General features: G+C 45.9%; 1 protein-coding gene across 4 annotated transcripts in view; it reads left to right on the top strand.

The window, feature by feature from the left end:
- sytl4 (synaptotagmin-like 4) overlaps positions 1 to 23,694 on the top strand; it is a 115,488-nt gene that overhangs the window by 43,930 nt on the left and 47,864 nt on the right. For 3 of the 4 annotated variants that reach the window (XM_085996309.1, XM_085996291.1, XM_085996299.1), the window contains 9 exons: positions 141 to 296; positions 406 to 619; positions 2,501 to 2,716; positions 4,030 to 4,139; positions 8,199 to 8,307; positions 15,504 to 15,632; positions 18,025 to 18,169; positions 21,055 to 21,151; positions 22,289 to 22,392. In XM_085996309.1, coding sequence (XP_085852435.1) covers positions 501 to 619; positions 2,501 to 2,716; positions 4,030 to 4,139; positions 8,199 to 8,307; positions 15,504 to 15,632; positions 18,025 to 18,169; positions 21,055 to 21,151; positions 22,289 to 22,392 — 1,029 coding nt within the window. In that variant the 5' untranslated portion in view covers positions 141 to 296; positions 406 to 500. The remainder of the gene's footprint in view (positions 1 to 140; positions 297 to 405; positions 620 to 2,500; positions 2,717 to 4,029; positions 4,140 to 8,198; positions 8,308 to 15,503; positions 15,633 to 18,024; positions 18,170 to 21,054; positions 21,152 to 22,288; positions 22,393 to 23,694) is intronic. The other variant, XM_085996317.1, reaches the window with a different exon arrangement.

Genomic DNA, 23,694 nt, shown 5'->3' with positions numbered 1-23,694 from the left:
GCATTCCTGTTCTCAGCCTCGAGAACAGCACATTGCAGCAATCCAAACTCGCTATCGTCGCTAGGATTACACAGCCAATGGCATGCCTGGGTTAGTTCCATTCTACAATTGTAATAGTTCTGCATTTGTTTCATTTCTAGGATCTAATTTGATGAAATGCTTAAATGGTTGCAGCCGGACTGGTGACTCTGTTAAATGAGTTCACCCAGTGGATGGACAGCAACACAATGTCAGACTGGACAACGATCGCTGGACAGTCTCGTGACTTAACACGCAGATCAGTCAGAACCATTGTGGTTAGTGAATACTCAGCATTGTCTACAAATTTTGATTTTCTTTTCCCTTCAATAAAATCAATTTATTTTTAATACCAAAGGCTTTAAATTCATGGTATTTCTGTTTCAGTATTGAACATTCTGAAACCTTCTATTGCTCACACTTGGTAAGAACGAAGTTGTTGCAGTTTGTACAGACGTCAACCCCTTGGTGATTACCCCATTATGACAAAACAGATGGAGGTGATCAACTTGTCGTTCCTGACAGATAAAGAGAAGGAAGCCATCATGAAAGTTCTCATCCGAGATGAGGAGGTGCAGACATCTGAGGAAAAGCGAATAAGGTAATGAGGGGAGAGAAGGTGTTGGAATAAAATTACTGATGTGATTGTTTCTAAATCCCTCCATTTGTGATACCACATCAAGGGTCATTCTGGACAAAATTTCTGCTCCCAGGCAACGTCCAACCAGCGGTTTTAAACCATAAGGACAGTAAGTACGGAAGACTGACAAACAGCAATAATTTCAGATATCTCCCTTGACAACACTTATGACAAAATGCTTTTATGGCAAAAAGGTACTTTTCTCATAACTGCATCAACATAAGAGTGAATTGTAGATGTACAGCCAGGCAGCAGGGCCAATGGTACAGGGTTACCTGCTCCTTGTACTTAGATCACAGGTTCCCAATTTTTTTTTGCTGGACCCCACTTTGGAGATTCATGTTTAATGTGCTCATCCCTCTGTTTAAGAAACAGTGGAGGTGATATTAGTTCTCGTCAGTAGTGCGAAACAGGCAATGACAAATTGGCAGCCCATTTTACACAATTTTCTTTTCCAAAAATCAAGCACCGAAACACTATATAAGCCTGTTTTGCACCACTGGCAAAGACCAATTTCACCACCTCCAATATTTTTTACACAGAACAAGAAGATTTTATTCTCTCAGCTAACATAATATAATGCTTAAGACAGAAAGCACAGTGCCAGTTTGAAACAGCTGAATAAACTTGAACATAAAAGGAACACTTGACGACTCACCCGTATATCGGTGAGTAGGATGAGCCTGTTTGTTAGTGCAATCTCGGTTTGATTTTGGAGAGGTTCATACGCAAATCAGTCTCTAAATTGAAGTTGCTGCTATATTTTTTTTTGATGTAAAATAAGTGAAGAAAATCCCATTTCACATGGATACGCTGGCTCAATGTGAACATTTATTTCTGCCGTTCTTCTGGACAACTCAGCAATCTCTTTGAATTAAGAGGCAGCACTGACCAAGAGGCATGACTTTAACATTGTCTCTCAAAACAGAGTCACCAGCACCGTTGATGAAATTCTCTTTTAGACTCATGGTAGTCTTGGCTTTTGCTACAAAGTCCTCTGAAAATGGATTTTGAACCCAGGTGAAATCCTGCAATTCATTTGCCTCTCTTTCAGGAAAATATTTGTTGAATTTTGTGCAAAGCTGAGACAATCAGAGCTGCTTCTGATCACTGTGCACCAGAAGCAGCTCTGATTGGTCCAACTTCCACTTTTAGAAATCAGTGGGAATTCACGCATCCCGTGCTGTGCTGAGATTGCCCTTTGCAAGGCTGCATCACTGTAAACTTTTTCTTTGAATTTAAACTTAAACTTTAAAAATTAAAGAAATTCAGACTTTTGATGCATCACCTCTGGCTATTGGAGATTGCATCGGTGGCTCTTCTTCTCGACCAACCTGTCCTCCTCAACCCACCACCAGCCCTGATATCCTTGCTGAGCCCCTCAGTTTGCAAACCTCTGACTGAGATGATACTGCTGTTATAGGTGCTAGCAGAAGGTATGTATGAGATGTGTATGATTTTGCCCTTCTTGCTCTGTGAATATAGGTTAATTGTTAATTGCGTCCCTACAGAGACCTCATGATCCCGCCTGCCATTCCATTCTGCTTTAGTGCTGTGGTTCTATTAATGAGAATTGCAGCAGTTCAAAAATACCCATCACCATCTCCTAAGGGCAATTAGGGATGGACAGTAAGTGCAGCCTTGAGAGTGTCATCCACATCCGGAGAGCAAATTCTTTTAAAAAGGTGCAATTAGGTTGGTGCGACTGTTGTCCTTAATAGGAGCTAATAATGTAATTGATGTCATCTTTCAGTGCAAGTCTCCTTTTGAATGGATGCAGATTAGGGTTTGTGCTGACGATGTCCCATAATCACACAGTGTCTTGGCTTCTCTTTTTTTAAGAAAGTTGAAGAATGAGCTGCTGGAAATTCGGCGTAAGGGAGCAAAACGTGGCAGTCAGGACTACAGTGACAAGACTTGTGCACGATGCCAGCAGACACTGGGCCGCATTGTCAAGAGTGGAAATGTGTGCAAGCAGTGTAACCACCTGGTGTGTAAGGAATGTGGCGTTAGCGGTGTGGATGGAAGATGGAAATGCACTGTGTGCATCAAGGAGTCGTGAGTGTGACTTTTACTTATTCGTATTTTGTTTGAAGGAAGAAAAGCCCGGGGGAGAACATTTTTGCATACAGCATACCAGCCTGGTACAGTACTATGTTTTACTGAGGTGAGCAACACTGGATCAGCTCTATGTCAGACCTAAGTCAGGGCTCTCAGTGCAATGAATGGAACCACTCCTAGATCCATGAGATTCCAGAGTATGCCACAAGAGATGCCTGGAAGAAAGAAGATCCAAGATGACGGGTTCACATTGGATTACGTAGTTTGCTGTTTTTCTAAAAACATCAAAGAGTATTTTTCAAATTAGTCATTGGGGGAGTACTTGGATGAAAAATAGGTCACAAACATCTTGCACCAAAAATGCAGGAAAATCAACAAGATTGAACTCGGGTTAATCTGGCTGACACTAAAACTTCAGGGCCATTCTATTATTCTAAACGGAGAATGCCATGATAGTGAGATGTATGAAGAAATTCAGATACACAAGATCCAGGGTCCTTTGTCAAAGCCCTAGTGTTGGAACATGATGGACATTTGAGGGCCGATTTTATGAAATCACACTCCTCGTAGGGAACCTTAACCACTGGGAGTGCTTACTGAGAAATCATGGGGAGTATGCAGGCCAAGAACGTGCATTCATAAATTTAGTCCAAAGATGTAGACACTAAGGTGGAAGACCTGCTCAGCATTGATAATAATCTACGTATCTTTGACAAGTGGTAGGAAAAAGAATGAGGTCCATGTCTCGGCCTGCTTGGAGTATATTGACCCTTGATAGTTGTTTTGTCCTGAGGAATTTCCTTCATGAAATCCATCACTTACTCCTAATTCCAAAGGCATTGAGGGATAGGGCACTGGTTGACTGTGTTGTGTTCCGTTGACTGTGGAGGCCTCCCTCCTAGAATACCAACCCCATGGCATTTCTAAAAGCTTTTGCAGAATCCCTCTTCCTCAAATGTGACTTTTGAATGATGTGCCTGTGTCTTTCAATTGATTTGCATGACTCTGATTGCTGACAAAACTGATTGCAAACTATTATCATGTCATCCAGCAGCCATTTTAAGCAAGGCTCTGGGAAGAGACTTAATTGGATTGCCCAATGTCAACATGATCTAAGCATGCTATACCTTAGAGAAAGTAAATTTTGGATCTGAAACAGGGAATTGATGTTCGAGATTAATCCAATACCAGTAAGAATTACTTCAATTTCAAAAGTGCAGTCCAGATTAAATCTTCAACACAAACCTTCATAGTTAAAAGACCAAGGAAGTGAAATTCCACAGTTACTATAATCCTATGTTCTTCACCAGAACGCTAAAGAAACAGACTGGAGATTGGTTCTTTGAATACCGAGCAAAACGGCACAGCATGGATTTTGGTAGCGATATAATCAGAGCATCATTGAAGAGGAAATATGGCCGTAAGTGCAAGAGATCTGCATATTTTCAGTGCCTAGTGTGTGTGTATACTCACTGAGGTATAGGATAATATGCAAGCTTGGCGTCCTATTTGACCCCAAGAGGAGCTTCTGATCCCATAGCCGCTTCCATCACCCAGAGCACCTACTTCCACCTCCGTAACATTGCATGTCACCACCACTGCCTCGGCTCATCTGCTGCTGAAACCCTCATTCATGCTTTTGTTATCTCTAGACTCGACTAGAACATAAGAACATAAGATGTAGGAGCAGGAGTAGGTCATTTTGCCCCTCGAGCCTGCTCCGCCATTCAATAAGATCATGGCTGATCTGATCTTGGCCTCAACTCCACTTCCCTGCCCGCTCCCCATAACCCTTGACTCCCTTACCATTCAAAAATCTGTCTATCTCCACCTTAAATATATTCAATGGCCCAGCCTCCACAGCTCTCTGGGGAAGAGAATTCCAAAGATTCACAACACTATGAGGGAAGAAATTCCTCCTCATTTCCGATTTAAAAGGGTTTCCCCTTGTTCTGAAATTATGCCCCCTAGTTCTAGATTCCCCCACGAGGGGAAACATCCTCTCTGCATCTACCCTGCCAAGTCCCTTCAGAATCTTATATGTTTCAATAAGATCCCCTCTCATTCTTCTAAACTCCAATGAGTATAGGCCCAACCTGCTCAGCCTTTCTTCATACGACAACCCCTTCATCTCCGGAATCAACCTCGTGAACCTTCTCTGAACTGCCTCCAATGCAAGTATATCCTTCCTTAAATAAGGAGACCAAAACTGTACACAGTACTCTAGGTGTGGTCTCACCAAACGCCCTGTACAGTTGTAACAGGACTTCCCTACTTTTATACTCCATTCCCTTTGCAATAAAGGCCAACATTCCATTTGCCTTCCTAATTACTTGCTGTACCTGCATGCTAACTTTTTGTGATTCATGTACAAGGACCCCCAGATCCCTCTGTACCTCAGCATTTTGTAATCTCCCCTCATTTAAATAATAATTTGCTTTTTTATTTTTCCTACCAAAGTGGATAACCTCGCATTTACCCACATTATACTCCATCTGCCAGATTTTTGCCCACTCACTTAGCCCTTCTATATCCCTTTGGAGATTCATTGCGTCCTCCACACAATTTGCTTTCCCACCTATTTTTGTATCATCAGCAAATTTGGCTACATTACGCTCGGTCCCTTCATCCAAGTCATTAATATAGATTGTAAATAGTTGAGGCCCCAGCACTGATCCCTACGGCACCCCACTAGTTACAGTTTGTCAACCTGAAAATGACCCATTTATCCCGACTCTCTGTTTTCTGTTAGTTAGCCATTCCACTATCCATCCATGCTAATATATTACCCCCAACCCCGTGAGCTCTTATCTTGTGCAGTAACCTTTTATGTGGCACTTTATCGAATACCTTCTGGAAATCCAAATACACGACATCTACTGGTTCCCCTTTATCCACCCTGCTCGTTGCATCCTCAAAGAACTCCAGCAAATTTGTCAAACATGATTTCCCTTTCATAAAACCATGCTGACTCTGCTTGACTATATTATGATTTTCTAAATGTCCTGCTATCACTTCCTTAATGATGGACTCCAGCATTTTCCCAATGATAGATGTTAGGCTAATTGGTCTATGGTTGCCTGCTTTCTGTCTCCCTCCTTTCTTAAATAGGGGCGTTACATTTGCGGTTTTCCAGTCCGCTCGGACCTCTCCAAAATCCAGGGAATTTTGGTAGATTACAACTAATGCATCCACTATCTCTGCAGCCACCTCTTTTAAGACCCTAGGATGCAGGCCATTGGGTCCGGGGGACTTGTCCACCTTTAGTCCCATTAGTTTGCCTAGTACTTTTTCTCTAGTGATAGTGATTGTTTTAAGTTCCCCACCCCAATAGCCCATTGATTATCTATTATTGGGATGCTTTTAGAGTCTTCTACCGTGAAGACCGATACAAAATATTTGTTCAAAGTCTCCACCATTTCTCTGTTTCCCACTATTAATTCCCCAGACTCATCCTCTAGGGGACCAATGTTTACTTTAGCTATTCTCTTCCTTTTTATATATCTGTAGAAGCTCTTACTGTCTTTCTATTTTTCTTGCTATCTTCCCTCTATCATTTTTTTAGTTGTCCTTTGCTGGTTTTTAAAAATGTCCCCGTCCTCTGGCCTTCCACTATTCTTCGCAACATTGTATGCCTTTGTTTTCAATTTGATACCATCCTTTACTTCCTTAGTTAGCCATGGATGGTTCACCCTTGGAGTATTTCTTTCTCACTGGAATATATCTTTGCTGAGATTTATGAAATATCTCCTTAACTGTTTGCCACTGCTTTGCTACAGTCTTACCCTGTAATATATTTTCCCAGGCAACTTTAACCAAGTCTGCCTTCATTCCTTTGTAATTACCTTTATTTTAGTTCGGGACACTAGTTTGAGACCTAGCTTTCGCACCCTCAAACTGAATTTGAAATTCTACCATGTTGTGATCCCTCTTCCCAAGAGGATTCTTCACTTCGAGATCGTTAATTAATCTAGCCTCGTTACACACTACCAGATCTAAAATAGTTTGGAATTGGTTCCACAATGTATTGTTCCAAGAAACCATCCCGCATACACTCCAAGAACTCTTCCTCAAGCCTACCTTTGCCAATTTGCATTGTCCAATTAATATGAAGATTAAAATCTCCCATGATTATAGCCATACCTTTCTTACAAGCCTCTATTATTTCTTGATTTATACTCTGTCCTACAGTGTGGCTACTGTTTGGGGTCCTGTAGACCACTCCCACCAGTGACTTCTTACCCTTATTATTTCTTATCTCCACCCAAACTGGTTGTACGTCTTGATCTTCTGCACTGATCTCATCCCTTATTAACAGAGCTACACCACCTCCTTTTCCTTTTTGCCTATCCTTATGAAATGGCAAATACCCCTGAATATTCAGTTCCCAGCCTTGGTCACCTTGCAACCACGTCTCTGTAATGGCTGTCAGATCATACCCATTTATTTCTATTTGATAACTCATCTATTTTGTTATGAATGCTGCGTGCATTCAGATATAGAGCTTTTAAACTTGTCTTTTTACCATTTTTCCCTACTCTGACCCCTCTTATGTGTATATGCTCTGTCCCTTCCAGTCACACTCTGGTTATCATTACCCTTATCGCTACCCTGCACTTTTGCCTTCTCATTTTTCTTTGACTTTTTAAATTTTGGCTTAGCGGATCCCTCCCCCGCACTATTTAGTTTAAAGCCCCCCTCCCCCGCACTATTTAGTTTAAAGCCCCCCTCCCCCGCACTATTTAGTTTGAAGCCCCCTCCCCTGCACTATTTAGTTTGAAGCCCCCCTCCCCTGCACTATTTAGTTTAAAGCCCCCCTCCCCTGCACTATTTAGTTTAAAGCCCTATCTAAAGACTATTCCAATGCTCTCCTGGCTAGCCTCCCATCTTGCACCCTCCGTAAACTTGAGCTCACCCAAAACTCTGTTGCCCATATCCTAACTCGCACCAAATCCCATTCACCCATCAGCCCTGTGATCACTGACCTACATTGGCTCCCGGTCCGGCAACACTTCGATTTTAAAATTCTCATCTGTGTGTTCAAATCCCTCCATGGCCTCTCCTCTCCCTATCTCTGTAACCTCCTCCAACCCTCCAACCCTCAGATTGCTACGCTCCTCCAATTCTGGCCTCTTCTGCATCCTCAATTTTAATTTCTCCACGGCGGCCGTGCCTTCACCTACCGAGGCCCTAAGCTCTGGAATTTCCTCCCGAAACCTCTCTGCCTCTCCACCTCCTTTAAGATGTTCCTTAAAACCTACCTCTTTGACCAAGCTTTGACCTGTCCTAATATCTGCTTATGTGACTCGGTGTCAAATTTTGTTTGACAATGCCCCTGTGAAGCGCCTTGGGACGTTGTACTATGTTAAAGACACTATATAAATGCAAGTTGTTGTTTTGTTGCTGATGAAAGGGTGTTTTTCAATCTGTACACAGTAATTTAACATCGGGCTCTCTCAACTCTTCTCTTACTGTGCAGTGAATAAGCGAGAGACAGCGGCACAGGCATTGCTACAGAAGGCAATGGCCAATGAGGCTAAAGCAAAGGTGAGGCAGAAGACATCGCCAGATGGAAACAGGGTTTCTAGGTGAGTGTGATCACATAGCACCACAGCGGAGATTTATTTTTGCACCATTAATTTTGTTTTTCTGCCACTGACCTGTATATATTGTATATTTTAGTTTAATTGTTTTGTTTCTTTTTGTTGTTAAGAAACCAAAGTAAAGGGGCAAAGGCTATAATACAGGACACCAACAAGATTAGTCATAGAAAAAGAGCAGATGAGGTAAATTGGGAACTAGTGATTAGAATGAGTTTGTTTTAAAACCTGAAGGTTGTAGGAGGAAGAAAAAAACTGACGAAGGTAGAGAATTTACAGTTTTGAAATTCCAGAAAAGAATCAATTAGATTTGGCAATTAAACAATGGGGTCGATTTTGTCGAACCTGTCGGGAAGAAGGCGGGACTTCCCCTTTCGGGTTTCTGACCCACCTACTTCGACGTCCGGCCAATCCGCGCGATTTTCCCTTGATTGACCTTGTTGAGCCCACCCAGCGGGCTCAGCAGGCCAATTAAGGGCCACCAGGCAACAGGTGACGTCACAGACTGAAATTTCATCTGTCAAGATTTCTGACAGATGAAATATCAGTGTTTTACAGCTGTTTGAAGCTGTCAAACACTGACAGTCTGATTTCTAAGATGAGTCCTTCTGCGCAGACTCATTTAGAAATCTCAGCAGCACTAAAAGCTGAAGACTGTCACATATGACAGATCGCAGCCGTTCAGCTTTCAGTTCCGGCTGAGTGCTGCGCTCCCGATGGCTACAGGAAGAAAGGCTGTGAAGGTAAGTAAAAGTTCTTTACACACTTTAGACACACCAAACATACTTACCTTTACACTCATGCACCCATCACTCACCTGAGCACCGACATCGTGACCCCTCCAACTCCTTCAACCCGACGGCCCGCCTGCTCTAACCTGGCGTGGTTTGGAGCCGTCGGGAAACCCACACGAAACCCCTCAAAATAGGGATTAGGCTAAAAACTACCTGTTAACAGGCAGTTAATTGGCACTAATCCCTTCCCACCTGGTTTCGGCGGGTCCCAGTGCAGGGCAGGTACCCGCCGCCCCTGAAACTTACGTGGGGCGGGGTTTTGGGCGGGATGGTGTCGGGACCCCCAAAGTCGGGATTTCCCCCCCACACACGCCTGAAACCCCACCTGATGGCTCCCCGAAAATCTTGCCCAATGAGTCTTCATTCCAATACAGAAGGAAAGTGGATGAATATATAGAACAATGGGGGAGAAATTCGGTTGGTTGCGCCACCCATTAGCGCCTAAAGAGGCCGAGAAGTGGGGCGGTAACCAACTAGCGCCCGGGCGCAGCGAACCCTGCGCCTCTTCCCATATTGAGCGGACATTTTGCGCCGGCGCTAAATCTTAGCGCCCGCTCACTGGCGCAGGCAGATCATGACGTCATTTCAGTGTGCAACGCCTTTTGGGCACCCCGGACCGGAAATTCAGTGGCGCGCCCCTCCGTTCCGCCTGGCGCTAATAAGGACAGCTTACCTGGAACGTTCCCCAGTCGCTGTCGGGCTGGGGGGGCGTTCTTTAAAGGCGACTGCTGTGGTATAAAAGCGGCAGCCATTTTTGGAGCACAGCTTCTTCGAGAGTTACAGAGAGTTGCTGAGCTGCACACTGAGAGCCATTTCACCACTGAGCCAGCGCTGGCAGAAGAACTTCAGCCTTCTGACCATCACCTTGCTGTTGGTGAGCATTTCAAACGGGGAAACTTTCTGTGCGCACTTATTATGGGGGCTGCATTGGAGGGGAACGTCCTGCTGCTGAATCATCTGGAAAGGGCACAGAGATGCAGGGAGAGAGGGGCAGGCATGGCCAGACGGAGGAGGGCCAACAGACGTCGCCACACCAGACCTTATGCTGGCAGGGTTTTCCGACAGCAGTTTTCCTACATGAACATGTCGGAGGAGCAGTGTATCAGAAGGCTGCGCTTTAGAAAGGAGGTGGTGACTGAGCTGTGCCACCTGCTTCAGCCAGATCTGCAGCCTCAGATAAGGTGCAGGACATCTCTGTCGGTGGCTGTGAAGATGACTGTTGCCCTAAACTTCGACGCAAGCAGCTCCTTTCAGGCCGCAACTGGGGACATAGCCAACATCTCGCAGTTTGCAGTGCATTGCTGCATCCGTCAAGTGACTGATGCCCTGTTTAAAAGGAGGTGGCAGTACATCTCCTTCCCAATGACCCCAGACAAGGAGCGCGCAGAGGGCTTTGCAGCAATAGTGGACTTCCCCATGGTGCAGGGCGCCATTGACTGCACGCACGTGGCTTTGCGGGCGCCTGTATTGAATCCGGAGGAGTTCCGCAACCGAAAGGGGTTCCATTCCTTGAATGTCCAGCTGGTCTGTGACCACCGACAGCTGATCCTCGCAGTGAATGCGCAGTTCCCAGGCAGCAGACACGACGCCTTCATCCTGCGCCAGACTTCTGTTGCAGACCTTTTTCGAGGCCCCGGCTCACCCAGGAGGCTGGCTTCTCGGGGACAAGGGCTATCCTCTGTGCAGCCATGAGCTCAGTGTGCCTCAGCCCAGCCTGGGCGCTCATTTCTGCGAGGGCTAACAACTCTTCTGCGCTCTGTGCAGCAGCACTCGCGGCCTGACTCACCCTCCGGGGAGACGGCCCCCAATCTTCCCTACCCCCCTTGCGTTGCTGCAGCCCGCTGGTTCCTGGAACTGGTTCCTCCTCGGAGCATTCCCCCCCCCCGCTCCCCTCCAGGGAAGTAGTCTCCCCAGTCTGCAGAGGGGCTGGCTCGCCTGAGGGTAGTAGGGATGGTCCGGCTTCCTCCTGCTCGTTGCCTCCAGAGTCAGTGGCAGTGGCAGCTTGAGGGCCCGGCTCCCGAGCTGGTGATGCAGCATCTGAAAGCAGGGAGGTTGAAGAGTGGCTTTAGCGAAAGGACAGGGTGGCAGCAAGGGATGCATGAGTGCTGCAATGCACTGCCTTGGGTCCAAAGTGAAAAAGCATGCTGGTGGGGGGAACAAGTGGAAGGAGAGAGCTCAAAAAGGTGATGACCTTACCATCGCTGTGCACAATGGGGTCGGCAGCTCCAGAGGTGACAGGACCACTCATCCGGCTTCCAACAATTTGGTGGACTCGCTCCTCGAGGTCTGTGAGGGTCTGCAGGTGAGGCCGGCCTCCTCCGGTACGAAGCTGCTCCCTACGGTTCCTGGCCAGCTTGGCCTGCAGGAGAAAGGACGGGAAGTGATGAAACATGCTGCCCTGAGCTGACATTACATGCCCCCCATGGTAGAATAGCTCTTACATTATGCACTGAGCTGAATGTGCATGTGTGTTTCCAGAAAGGACCATGGGTGCTGGCTGGCAGATGGCCATTGGGGCTTTGCGCACCCTCTGGCCATAAAGTGAGGTGCAGGTGAAGGGATGAAGATGAATGTGTAAAAGGCACTCACCCTGACGACCCGAGTGAGGTCGTTGAACTGCTTCCTGCATTGCACAGGAATCCTGGGCACCATGCTGCTGGAGGTGACTCTTTGGGAAACATCCCTCCAGGCTCTGCGGTATTCGCTCTGATGAGGCCTCCTGCCATTCTCAGGGTACAGCACAGCTCGCCAGTGCTCCACTGCGCCAACCAGATCATCCAATGCCCCATCACTAAAGCGCTCCGCTCTCTGCCTGACCCTCTCCATGTCTTGGAAGTTTTGAATGCCACAGGTAGGTCACCGCCGATTTTGAGGCCTACAAGGCGTAGAGTGTGGCTGCTGATGTTATCTGACCTGTCCCTTTAAGAGCTGGCCGGTGCCAGCGTGTCTCGGGGAAATCGATTATTGACAGCACCTGCGCTGCGCCCGGCCGCCGAGAAATTGAGTAGCGCCGCCGGGTTAGCGCCTTAAGACTCCCGTGCAGCGCCTGAGTCAACGCCGCAATCACCTTCAGGGGCGCTGCAACCCAATATCGCTCGAGGTGGCGATAAGTTGCGCCTGGCGCTAAACTTTGCGCACCGCCAATACTAGCGCCCCAAACGGGGCGATACCGAATTTCTCCCCCAATGTGTTTGAAGCTTGGAAGGAAGAAAGGAAAAATAGAGAAATACCAGCAAAGTTGCTGTCGAGAAAGAGAAGTTGAAGGATAGAAGTGAATAAGCTGTTTTCTGGCATCTGGTTTAGGAGTGTAAGAGAGGAGCTAAAAGTGGGAGCAGTATTAAAGTCCTGGACAGTCTTCAGATTTATGGAGAGTGAAAAGTTGTTGAGGTGAAAAGAATCATTTTTCTCAAAGAAGGAAGCAACATTTCTTGAAAGTAGTTCTATCCAACGTGGACATGTGGCCGCTCCATGAGGTCTGAAGGGATACTGAGGCCAAGAATATCAGTAGATGAAGCAGAACTGAGGGTGGAGCTATCGATGGGAAGAAGTGGTAGTTGTTGGTTAGATGTAAAAGACATGAAAAAAGCGTGGGGCTAAATTCCACAGGGGTTCCATTGGTCTCGCTCTGTAACTCCAGGGAACCCCCATGGAATTTCTGCCCCATAATTATTAAATAATTGAAAAAAAAGCAATATTTTACTTTCCTTCTTGAAGGCCACAGAGGAGATCAAGATATTGTGATTTAGCCATTACACCGCAAGAGAACGTTGTGAGCACTGAGGATATATGGGGGACAGATTTTCATGTTCCTGCACCTGAGTGTATTGGATTGCTTTGATGCATCACATACAGGAAAAATCCGACAGAGAAGATTGTACACCCATAATTGGTGTAAAAATCAGGCAGGCTTCCTCATGGGTGTGAAATCCTCCTCACCCAATTTTCCTCTATGTGCAGGCGCAAGAAAATCTGACCCATGATCTTTGTATTAAAGCTTGAATTTAAAAGCTCAGTGTCATCTGCTGGGTGTTTCAAGGGTTTCCTATACCATTAAACTTTTTCTAACCTCAACTATAAGGCAAGGATATACAGTGTGTGCAATGTAGCAATGCTGATCTTTGGCCATGATCATGTTGGGCTTGTGATTTTTTTTTTATGGTGGCTTACAAACAAAAGGAAGGCTCTGGATCATTAACACTGCATAGATGGAATTACACCTCCTCCTACCTCCGCCTGGAACACCTCCTCCTACCTCCGCCTGGACCATGACCCACTAGCAAACATCAAGCCATTGTTTCCAAGTGTGTCACTGACCTCATCTCCTCTGGAGATCTTCCCTCCATGGCCGCCAACCTCATAGTCCCCCAACCCCGCACAGCCCGCTTCTACCTCCTTCCCAAGATCCACAAACAGGACTGCCCTGGTAGACCAATCGTTTCAGCCTGTTCTTGCCCCACGGAACTTATCTCTTCCTATCTCAACTCTATTTTTTCTCCCCTTGTCCAGTCTCTTCCCACCTACATTCGCGACTCTTCCGACGCCCTCCGTCACTTTAACAGTTTCCAGTTTCCTGGCCCCAACCGTCTCCTTTTCACTATGGACGTCCAATCCCTCTACACCTCCATCCCCCACCAGGACGGCCTTCGGGCGCTCTGTTTCTTCCTTGAACAGAGGCCCAACCAGTCCCCATCCACCACCACCCTCCTCCGCCTGGCTGAACTTGTTCTCACATTGAACAACTTCTCCTTTGACTCCACTCACTTCCGCCAAATTAAAGGTGTTGCTATGCCCTAGCTATGCCTGCCTTTTCATGGGATATGTGGAACACTCTTTGTTCCAGTCCTACTCAGGTCCCCTCCCTCACCTCTTTTTCCGGTACATCGATGACTGTATTGGTGCCATTTCCTGCTCTCGCCCTGAACTAGATAAGTTCATTCACTTTACTTCCAATTTCCACCCTTCCCTCACCTTCACATGGTCCATCTCTGACTCTTCCCTTCCCTTCCTTGACTTTTCCGTCTCCATTTCTGGTGATCGGCTTTCAACAAACATCCACTACAAGCCCACTGACTCCCACAGCTACCTGGACTACACTTCCTCCCACCCCGCTTCCTGTAAGGACTCTATTCCATTCTCCCAGTTTCTCCGTCTCCGCCGCGTCTGTTCTGACGATGCCACCTTCCATACTAGTGCTTCTGACATGTCTTCCTTTTTCCTCAGCCGAGGATTCCCCTCTACCGTGGTTGACACGGCCCTTGACCGTGTCCGTTCTATTTCCCGCACTTCTGCTCTCACCCCTTCCCCTCCCTCCCAGAACCACGATAGGGTTCCCCTTGTCCTCACCTTTCACCCCACCAGCCTCCACATTCAACGGATCAATTTCCGCCACCTCCAACGTAATCCCACCACCAAACACATCTTCCCCTCACCTCCCCTTTCAGCATTCCGAAGGGACCGCTCCCTCCGCGACACCCTGGTCCACTCCTCAATCACCCCCAACAGCCCTCCTCCTTCGCCTGGCACCTTCCCGTGCAAGCGCAGGAGATGCAACACATGCCCTTTTACCTCCTCCCTTCCCACTGTCCAGGGCCCCAAATACCCCTTCCAGGTGAAACAGCGATTTATACTGTATTCGCTGCTCACGATGTGGTCTCCTCTACATTGGGGAGACCAAACGCAGATTGGGCGACCGCTTTGCGGAACACCTCCGTTCAGTCCGTAAGGGTGACCCTGAGCTTCCGGTCGCCTGTCACTTTAATTCACCGCTTCACTCCCACTCTGATCTCTCTGTCCTCGGGCTATTGCATTGTTCCAATGAAGCTCAACGTAAGCTCGAGGAACAGCACCTCATCTTTCGATTGGGCACTTTGCAGCCTGCCGGACTCAACATTGAGTTCAACAATTTCAGATAATTATCCCAGCCCCCATTTTTCATGCAGTATGATTTTTGCCATTCCCATTTGCAACATTTTATCTTTCCTTCCTCTTACAAAAGTACAGGGTGTTCTTTCTATTCCTTCCTCCCCTCCTAACCCCCCCCCCCCCCTGTCTCTGCACCTGCTTAATATCTGTTACATCTCCAGCTTTTTCCAGTTCTGCTGAAGGGTCCCAGACCTGAAACGCTAACTCTGTTTCTCTCTCCATGGATGCTGCCTGGCCTGCTGAGTATTTCCAGCATTTTCTGTTGTTATTATAGATGGAATTAATCTGGTTATTGGGAACTATAAGCAAATCAATAGGCTACATATTGGAGGTGGTTTTAAACTACAAAACATTCTTTTAACTTTGCACCATATCAGAAGAATGAAATGAATAATGTGGACCAATGGTGTTTCTCTGAAATACCAGTAAAATAACTAATCCATGTGCCTGTGATTTTTGGTTTGAAAGCATCCTGTCTGAACCCCAAGAGGCTTCTGACCAGCCGAGCGACACAGAGTCGACTGGACGTGTGAGTGTCAGCAGCTACAAGAGCGACTCGCAATCTGCCTCCAAGCAAAACACACCCAACAATTCCAGGTGAGAGATCTGTGTAGGACCCAGTCTGAAATTCCTGTGATCAAAGGGAAATTTGGGCATTAATGTGAATAAGACCGCTTATTCCTGTAAAACCTACCTCTTTGACCAAGCTTTTGGCCGTCTGTCCTAATATCTCCTTATATAGCTCGGTGTCAAATTTTGTTTGTTAACGTGCCTGTGAAGTGACTTAGGATGTAAAGGCACTATATAAATGCAAGTTGTTGTTGTTGAAATAATTGATCATTTTGTCATGTGCCTGTGCCTAGTCTTTTTTTCTCTCCTTGACCTTTCTTGAGTATTCCTATACCATGCAGCCTCACTAGATGAAGGGATGAGCAGGCAACCTACTGCTAGGCCTTTGAAGACGCTGCTTTGAAAACCAGGTTCAAAGTACTGCGTGGCAGCTATCTCAGGTGATGCAGCCTCGCTCTGGGGAAGTGACTGGCCTCCATTTAATTCCCCTCCACAACAGCATGGCGGATAGTGATTACTCAGCACATGGAGGATTGCAGGCAAGATCCCATTTTGTACCAGTCACTGGAGATGTGCATTGGTGCTCCCTCCAGGATACTCTGGTTATATTCCTAATGTGAGGATGGGTGTCTTGTTGCTGTGCCTTCATCCCCCTGTGAGGTCCCGTTTGGCCTATGACTAACACCATATACTTGTCTTTTATTATTGTGCATCCCAAAAGCTTAAAAATGGATGTCATTTAGAAGGTCTAAGAAACCAAATCAACTCTCTCGCAGTTTTCACTACAAACAATGAATATGAAATTATTCACAATCTATATGCACTGAATTTTAAACATTTGCTTTATATAATCAGCCAGGATACTATTTATTGAAACCTGCACTAATTTTTATCAGCAGAGAAGGCACTGATGCCACCATTCAGACCACTAGAAATGTAAATTCAGACTCTTATTTGTGGTTTAATATAAAGTGAAGGTATTTCTGTTTTGTTGTTGATTATAGACATGCCAAGAAAGGTGTCAGTTTCAACTATTAACTGTGACCATGCTACTTCAGGCACTGGGGAAAACGTGTCGTGCCACCTCCAGAAAATCTGTAACAAAGTATAGTTTCTAATGTAGGAATCACTGCCAAATAGAGGATAAGAGAATTTGAGAAATGCACAAAGCCACTGTGTTTAAAATGAATAGGTTAGTGCCAGCGTCACTATAACGGCAACTGAAAATCTAGGCTGTCGAGTCATACTTTAGGGTTAGGTCACCCTCTGGGTTGCTGCTCACATGAGAGCTTGGACAGTGGGTGTCAGCAGGCTATTCAACTGAGGGAAGCATCATAGCCAAGCTTGATCCTGTGCTTGCCTGGCATCCACACACATGCACTTCCTGGCAGGGATCACCAGATCGCAATCAGGAGCAGGAAACCAGGCAGAATCTCTTCCTTGGTCCAGCGGCACTGAGGTCTATTGTACTAATCCTACAGCCAAGCTGAGATCATTAGCTCAGCACCAGGAATCGAACCTGGGACCTTTCTACCTCAGTTACACGCCATCTTTATGAATGGAACCATTGGGGGAGCCAATCCCTCTTTCTCTCTGACAACTGCACTCTGAGTGACTAATGAGCGCAAACAATACATTTTGTTAGTGACGTAGTAATTTTTGTGGCCAACCTCTGCAATAGAAAGGTGAGCTGCACGTTATCAGTGATATTGGTGTAAACAGAAACCATGTCACAAAAGGCACCTGCTATGTACAATATTTATCCAACAAGGTGTGCCTGATTAAGCAAACCTCTTGTAATTCCACTGTTCGTGAGAGGTTTGCTGGAGTTCACCCATTTGATAAACATTGTAATCAACAGATACGTCTGTTCTATGGGTCTGTAATTGAACATTAGAAGTTTTTTTTTTAAAGAGTGAGGCCATGTAGTGATCTTAACATCTGTCAGAATTCCTTTCACTAAATCAAGCCACACTTTAGAAAATGACCCCAAATTGTGCTGTATGGTGAGGCGCCGAAATTCAGAAATACTGCGCAGACCTCGGACAAAGGACCGGTCACCATATATATGGTGCGTTTATAAAAAAAAAAAAAAACTGTGATGAGAAGTATCATTCCCATAACTACGTCAGGGTAAGACCATTGAGGGTCCTGAGTATTCTGTCAAAAATGTTTCTTTTTCATTTCTTTACATATTATGGGGGTGAATTTCTCCGGGGGTTCTCACCTCGTCTGCCATAACTCGGAAAAAGAGCCATGGTAACCCCAGAACACCATTAACACCATTTTCCAAGGGCTTCCACAGTTCTTCCGCCAAAGTTACGGTGGAAAAGCAGGCGTGCCCCCGAGGAAATTCACTCCCGATGTATTGGTGAAGCTTCAGCAAGCTTTGTGACCTTCCTGTTTCTATATTTTTCAGGCGGAGTTCCTTAACAGAGAGTAGTACTGGTAATACAAATGACCTTCCCATTTCCAAACCCATGAACACAGGCAGCATGACTCTTCCAGCCGTATCGAGGTCGCCCACAGCCAGCAAAACCAACATGCAGTCTGACTTGGACAACGTATGGCAATACACACTCCTAGTTGTGTTTTACTTATTCTTAGTATGTGGGCATAGCTGGCAAGGCTGCATTTATTGCCCATCCCCAGTTTTTTTAAACAGCTGAGTGGCCACTTCAGAAGACATTAAGGGCTGGATTTTCTCAATGGTGGCGGGAGAGCTGGTTGCCGGGTTCCGGTCCCGCTCCCGACTGCAGCCGCTCTGTCAAAGGGATTTTCCCTTGATTGGCTTTGTTAAGCCCGCCCTACAGGCTTCCCAGTCAATTAACAAGAAGCTGGTCTGATTACGTCATTTGATGACGTGTCATTAGCCGATTTTCTTAAAGGGACCACAGCCACATTGAGTTTGACAGTTGTTCTGTCAGTGTTTGACAGCATTGAGGTGCTGCAAATACTGACGAGCACTGCACAGAGGTGGAGGGTTGCACCCAGGCTCTCCAATGACTCCCTCCATATGCTTATGGAGGGAGCCAAAGCACGCAGGGAGGTTCCCTTCCCTTCCAAGGGTGGAGGAGACCATCCCAGGACGCCAACGCAGCACGTTGCACAGGAGGGCAAAAACAGAGATGTCATCCGGGGTCCCTGGCTGCAGTGATGCCAAACTTTCAATGATCTCAGTGGATCACGAAACGTTACTGCAAAGCCACACTCAAACTCACCCTGCTGTGCCACTCAACACATCCCCATCACTCTGCCTTCCCTACCCTTCTCCTGCACATCCTTACTCACACCAACTTACCTTGCACCTCCACCCATCCCTCTCTATCTACATTATCACTTCCCCATCTCACTAGCCACCCCTCCCACTCACCCTCACCCTACTGCAAGCATACCAACTAACAACACACAAGGGTGGGCACTTGAGAGGTTTAGTCAATGTCCATGTGAAGTTTCTGGTGATGTGTTGTCATACATTGAAATCTATATATTCAACACTGCCTCTTATTGGACAGATCTGTGCACACCTTGAGACGTGTCTTAGTGAGTTCCAGTGAATGTTGAGACATAACTCTCTTCCCCACCCCCACCCCCTTCCCCCCCAGCTATAGTGATGACTGTACATGGAATGGCTTGGACATTAAAGGGATGCTTCACGGTCCTGGTGTGGGATGGTGTCAACCTGGTGCATCATTTGGCAGCCAGGGTTAACAGTGTCAAGTGAAGTAAATCTAGCCATGGTGATGCCATCGTTGGCCTCCCGGGCAGCAATGTTGTCAGGGGCTGATGCCCTGTGTCCAGTGCAGCGTCAGGTGATGGCGCAGTAGGTTGATATTGTTGGTGCTGCTGGTGTGCCTGGTGATGTTGGTATTGGGGCTGAGCGTGGAAGGAATCAGAGGAGCAAGGTGAGATAGTTTCTAGGGCACCAATGTTGCTGCAATAGATGTTCGCTGCAGGTGAGATGACAGAAGCGATCTGTCAATGGTGAGAGAGGTTGCTCCAATGAGGTGGCACTGGACATACAGTTGCCTCTAAACACTTGCAAGCTAAAGAAATCTCTATATTTCTTACAAATGCAGTAACCAACAGTTTCTGCGCTCTGAAACTGACCATCTGCAACATGGAATCTTTTACACCACTTCTGCAGCTGTCAACTTATCAGAAACATCAGCGCAGACTCAACTCACGCCAGGGTGAGCTGGCATGTTCCCCGAGCAGCGGGTAACCCGTGGGGGAGAAGGTAAAATTGGAAGGAAGCCTCAAAATACCATTAATTTGGCTGTTAAGTCATTTAATGAGCTCAGTTGTCTCCCCCTTGGTGTCGGGTGAGTTCTGCGCTGATAGACCCGACATCTGGGAGACTCGCGTGGGTTTCCTACCCGCTGTCAATCTTCGCTATTTTGACAGTGGATCCGCACTCTGAGCGCCGGCAAAATCAAGCCCTAAGAGTAAACCATATAAACTAACCATGGAATTAATGACAAATGGGAGTTTGCGGGGACCTGTTCTGGCCCTGTCCTGTTCAAATTATTGATAAATGACCTAGGTCATTAAAATGCTGAGAGGCTCAGATACAAGCAGGTTACCTGGATTTGGAGCACAAAACTACAATACATAGCTTAAAAATTAACAAACCTCAATCGAGACAGGAGAATCTTTTCCACATAGAATGGTGGAAATGGGGAACAGATTCTCAGGAAAATCAGTTGAGTCGATTAACTCCTTCAAAGAATATGATTGGGGACAAATAAAAGGTTACAAGGATAGATATTTAGCAGTGTTACTCACTGACTTTGGTCGAAGGCCATAATCAGAAATGTCCTAACATGCTTTACCTTGGAACACTGGGAAAGAGATAGCCTGCCTCCAAATAGCATTTCTTGCTCTTTCTCCCTGGAGAGCAAGAGAAGGTGAGGGAAAAGTGCTGAATCCCACAGTTGATCTTGCGGTGAATGAAGGTCCACAGACATTTAATGCAGCAAGCTCAGCGGTAAGGAGAAGGTGGGCCGCATTATAAGTCCTTCTGTGCAGACTGAGTGTCCAAATACTCCAAAATGTAATAGTTCCTGCACCGATGTCATGCTTGTGGAGGGCAGCAGGCTGCAGTTGAATAGTGGGCAATGAAGAAATATTCTGAGGTATTGTTTCAGTACTTTTATAGATCAAAGAGTATTTATGCAGATATCTCCTTTAGAAGGTTCAATACGTGGATAGAGTCTGAGAAGGTGGATTGTATATGACCATTGGAAGAAGTGGGCTTGATGTGATTAATGGACTTTTTTACATTGCGTACCGTATCAACAAATCCGTCATTATGTGGTATAATTTCACAATAATTTGGTGATACTGTACAGGGTATAAAAAAATAAACTGTAACTATAAAAACACAAAATATTCAGATCTAGTTCTAAAGTTTATGGAATGTTTTAACCTTTTTTTCCCTTCATAGGAAACTCGCACAAAGAAACACCGCAGAGTTTCAACCAATGAAAATGTTTCAGAGAACGTGTTTAAAAAGAGTGCAAAAAGCATCCTGAAGCCCACGGGTGAGGTTTGGCACATCTATGCCTCTTGTGTTGAGTTCAATCAAAAGTATACATCAAGCATTTTGAAAATGTTTCACACCTCACTCTCCTGATCTCGGGTGTACCAATGGGGAGGCCAGGAGCTTCCTGAGAAGGATGAAAATTCAATCCGCACCACATTTGCGCACTTACTAATGCCAGTTTCAGAGCCAGTCTGGCAGATCACTTGGCCCCACAGCAACAGAGAATGCATGGCACAGGGAAACCAAGGAAGGGAAAGGAGATGAAATTACTTTACAGTATCATGTTCAATCTCTCACCTATGCTGAATTAGCTGTTCTTGGTGGGGGCACTAGATTTGTCCTCTCCATCCCTTGTCCAAGAAGGGGTAAAATCAGCCAAGGTTCCTGCTCCTGATTGATATCGAGCGGTCCCTACTGGAAAGAGCCTTTGGTAGTCAGGTTAGGAAAGGATCAGGCTTGGCTGTGAATCTCCCCCATGATTAAGAATGGACCATAGGTAAGGTATTATGGCAGTCATTGCCCATGAAACCACACTCGAGCATCAGTCATGTCAGGAGGCAGAAAATGGGAGGGGGGTGGGAAATGATCTTAAAAAGATGGAGTCTCACTCTCAAAAATATTTTAAAAAACAATCACATCTCTGAAAGGAGTAGGCTGCACCAAAGATGAGAACCCAAGCCAATATCCTGGCTTCAGCTGACATTTCCCCAGATGATGATTTGCTAATCTCATCCAGGTCTTCAAATGGGATTCCATCTCGTTTTGTGCATCAGCACTCTCTTTAACTGGTCACAGACTGACAGTGGCAGAAGCAGTTATGGTTCTCTGGTTGCTTGTTCATCCCTGTCTGAACTGTGCAGCAACAAGACTTTTGTGTTTGTTCAGGTAATCACAGCTGAATCTAGTACATGGATTGCCTTTGTATGTGGTGTTTCTGGTATGTGGGTTGCGTTTTGCCTAGTTTTGGTTTAACGCACAGGCTGCCTGGCCAGTGTCTCAGGCAAAATTCAGTGTGACCCCATTCAAACTCCGTAAAATTAGGATGAGTAGAGGCATCACTAGGTGTTATTGTGTTAGTGCAGCATTACCCCAATCTGTGCATTTGAAATTAATTTATATTCAAATCCTCTGTTAGATTACAGTAAATCTGTGCTGGATCTTCGCATATCGGATTCTTCAAGCAAAGGTGATCCCATGGGAGACCGTAGTCGGTCAGTTCCAGGTCTCCATATGGAACAGGTTAGTGTATCTGTCCATGTATATTTTTATGTATGAGCTTTATACCCCGCATTCAGTCCACTGATCACTATCTTCCACTTTCAGAACATTGCCCACTTACACCTCTACCTCTCCTCCACCATTGCTGAAATCCTCATCTGTGTTTTTATCACCTTGAGAAACAAGTCATTAAATGCTCTCTTCACCAGTTTTGTCCACCCTTCCGAACTTCAGTTTATCCCGAACTTTGGAGCCCAAGTCCTCTCCTACATAATGTCATCCCCTTCCCCATCCTTGTCATGCTTCACAAGATCCCTGTGCCCCAGAAACGGATTTCAAGATCCTCATTCTCAAATGCTTCCATTGCCATGCTATACCCTACTGGGATATCCTCTCCAGGTATATGCTCCATCCCTCTGACTCTGGATTACTGCTTGTTTTCTGCTCCACAATCGAAGCCAATCTTTCAGCCATTACATCTCTGCTGCCTTTTCCCAAACCACTTTGCCTTGTCGGCTGTTTCCCTGCCTTCAAAACCCTCTTAAAAACCTAACTTTTTATATATGACATCAATCTCTCATCCCCTATTTTCCACCACCGCTCTCCTTTGTAAGGACTTGGAGACTTTTTGTTGCATGTGGATGTTATTTAAATGTAAGTCATTTTGTTGTTAAACCCTCTCTGGATGTGCTGAGTAAAAGACTTCCATGACCCTAATCACTGATAGATCCAAGAAATGGCTTGGTAGACTGTTTATCTTCCACACAGTCCCCACTGAACTTGGTATTATTGCTGTAAGAAATGCTATAAGTAGCTGCATTCGTGCCAAACCCAGTACATGCATAGGAAACATAATGGAATGACCCTAGAGGTTTTGAAAGGGTAATATGCTGCGATATGGTAACAACTACACTGACTCCCTAAGCTAGGGAGCAGAAAAATTAGTGCAGGATCCCCGTTCATGATGCTTATCGAGTGATCTCTGTTGGAAGTGTGTGTGGATGTCAAGGAGAGGAACAGATCAGGCTAGGCTGTCATGACTCCAAAGTTTCAGCAGCTTCCAGACACTCACTGTTCACACCTGCACAAGTATGGCTGATGTACTAAAGTGGCTAAAATCCGAGCTGGGTTTTCTTCTTCTGTTCTCTCCAGCATGTGACTTTCTGCCCATTAAAGTGAATGCAAAGAAAGTCACGTGCTGCAATGGAATATCTTGCAAATGTTTTAAATTTAAGTAAGGCAAACATCGAAGGGTTGAGAAATAAATTGACCACGGTAAACAGGGCTGAACCATTAATGGTTAAACCTACAGACGAACAGTGT

Source organism: Somniosus microcephalus, chromosome 1 (genome assembly GCF_052327205.1).
Source record: "Somniosus microcephalus isolate GS21.2 chromosome 1, FLI_Smic_1.0, whole genome shotgun sequence".
Lineage (NCBI taxonomy): Eukaryota > Metazoa > Chordata > Chondrichthyes > Squaliformes > Somniosidae > Somniosus > Somniosus microcephalus.
The sequence above is the reverse complement of the archived record's forward strand: the minus strand, read 5'-3'. Positions and strand labels throughout refer to the sequence as shown.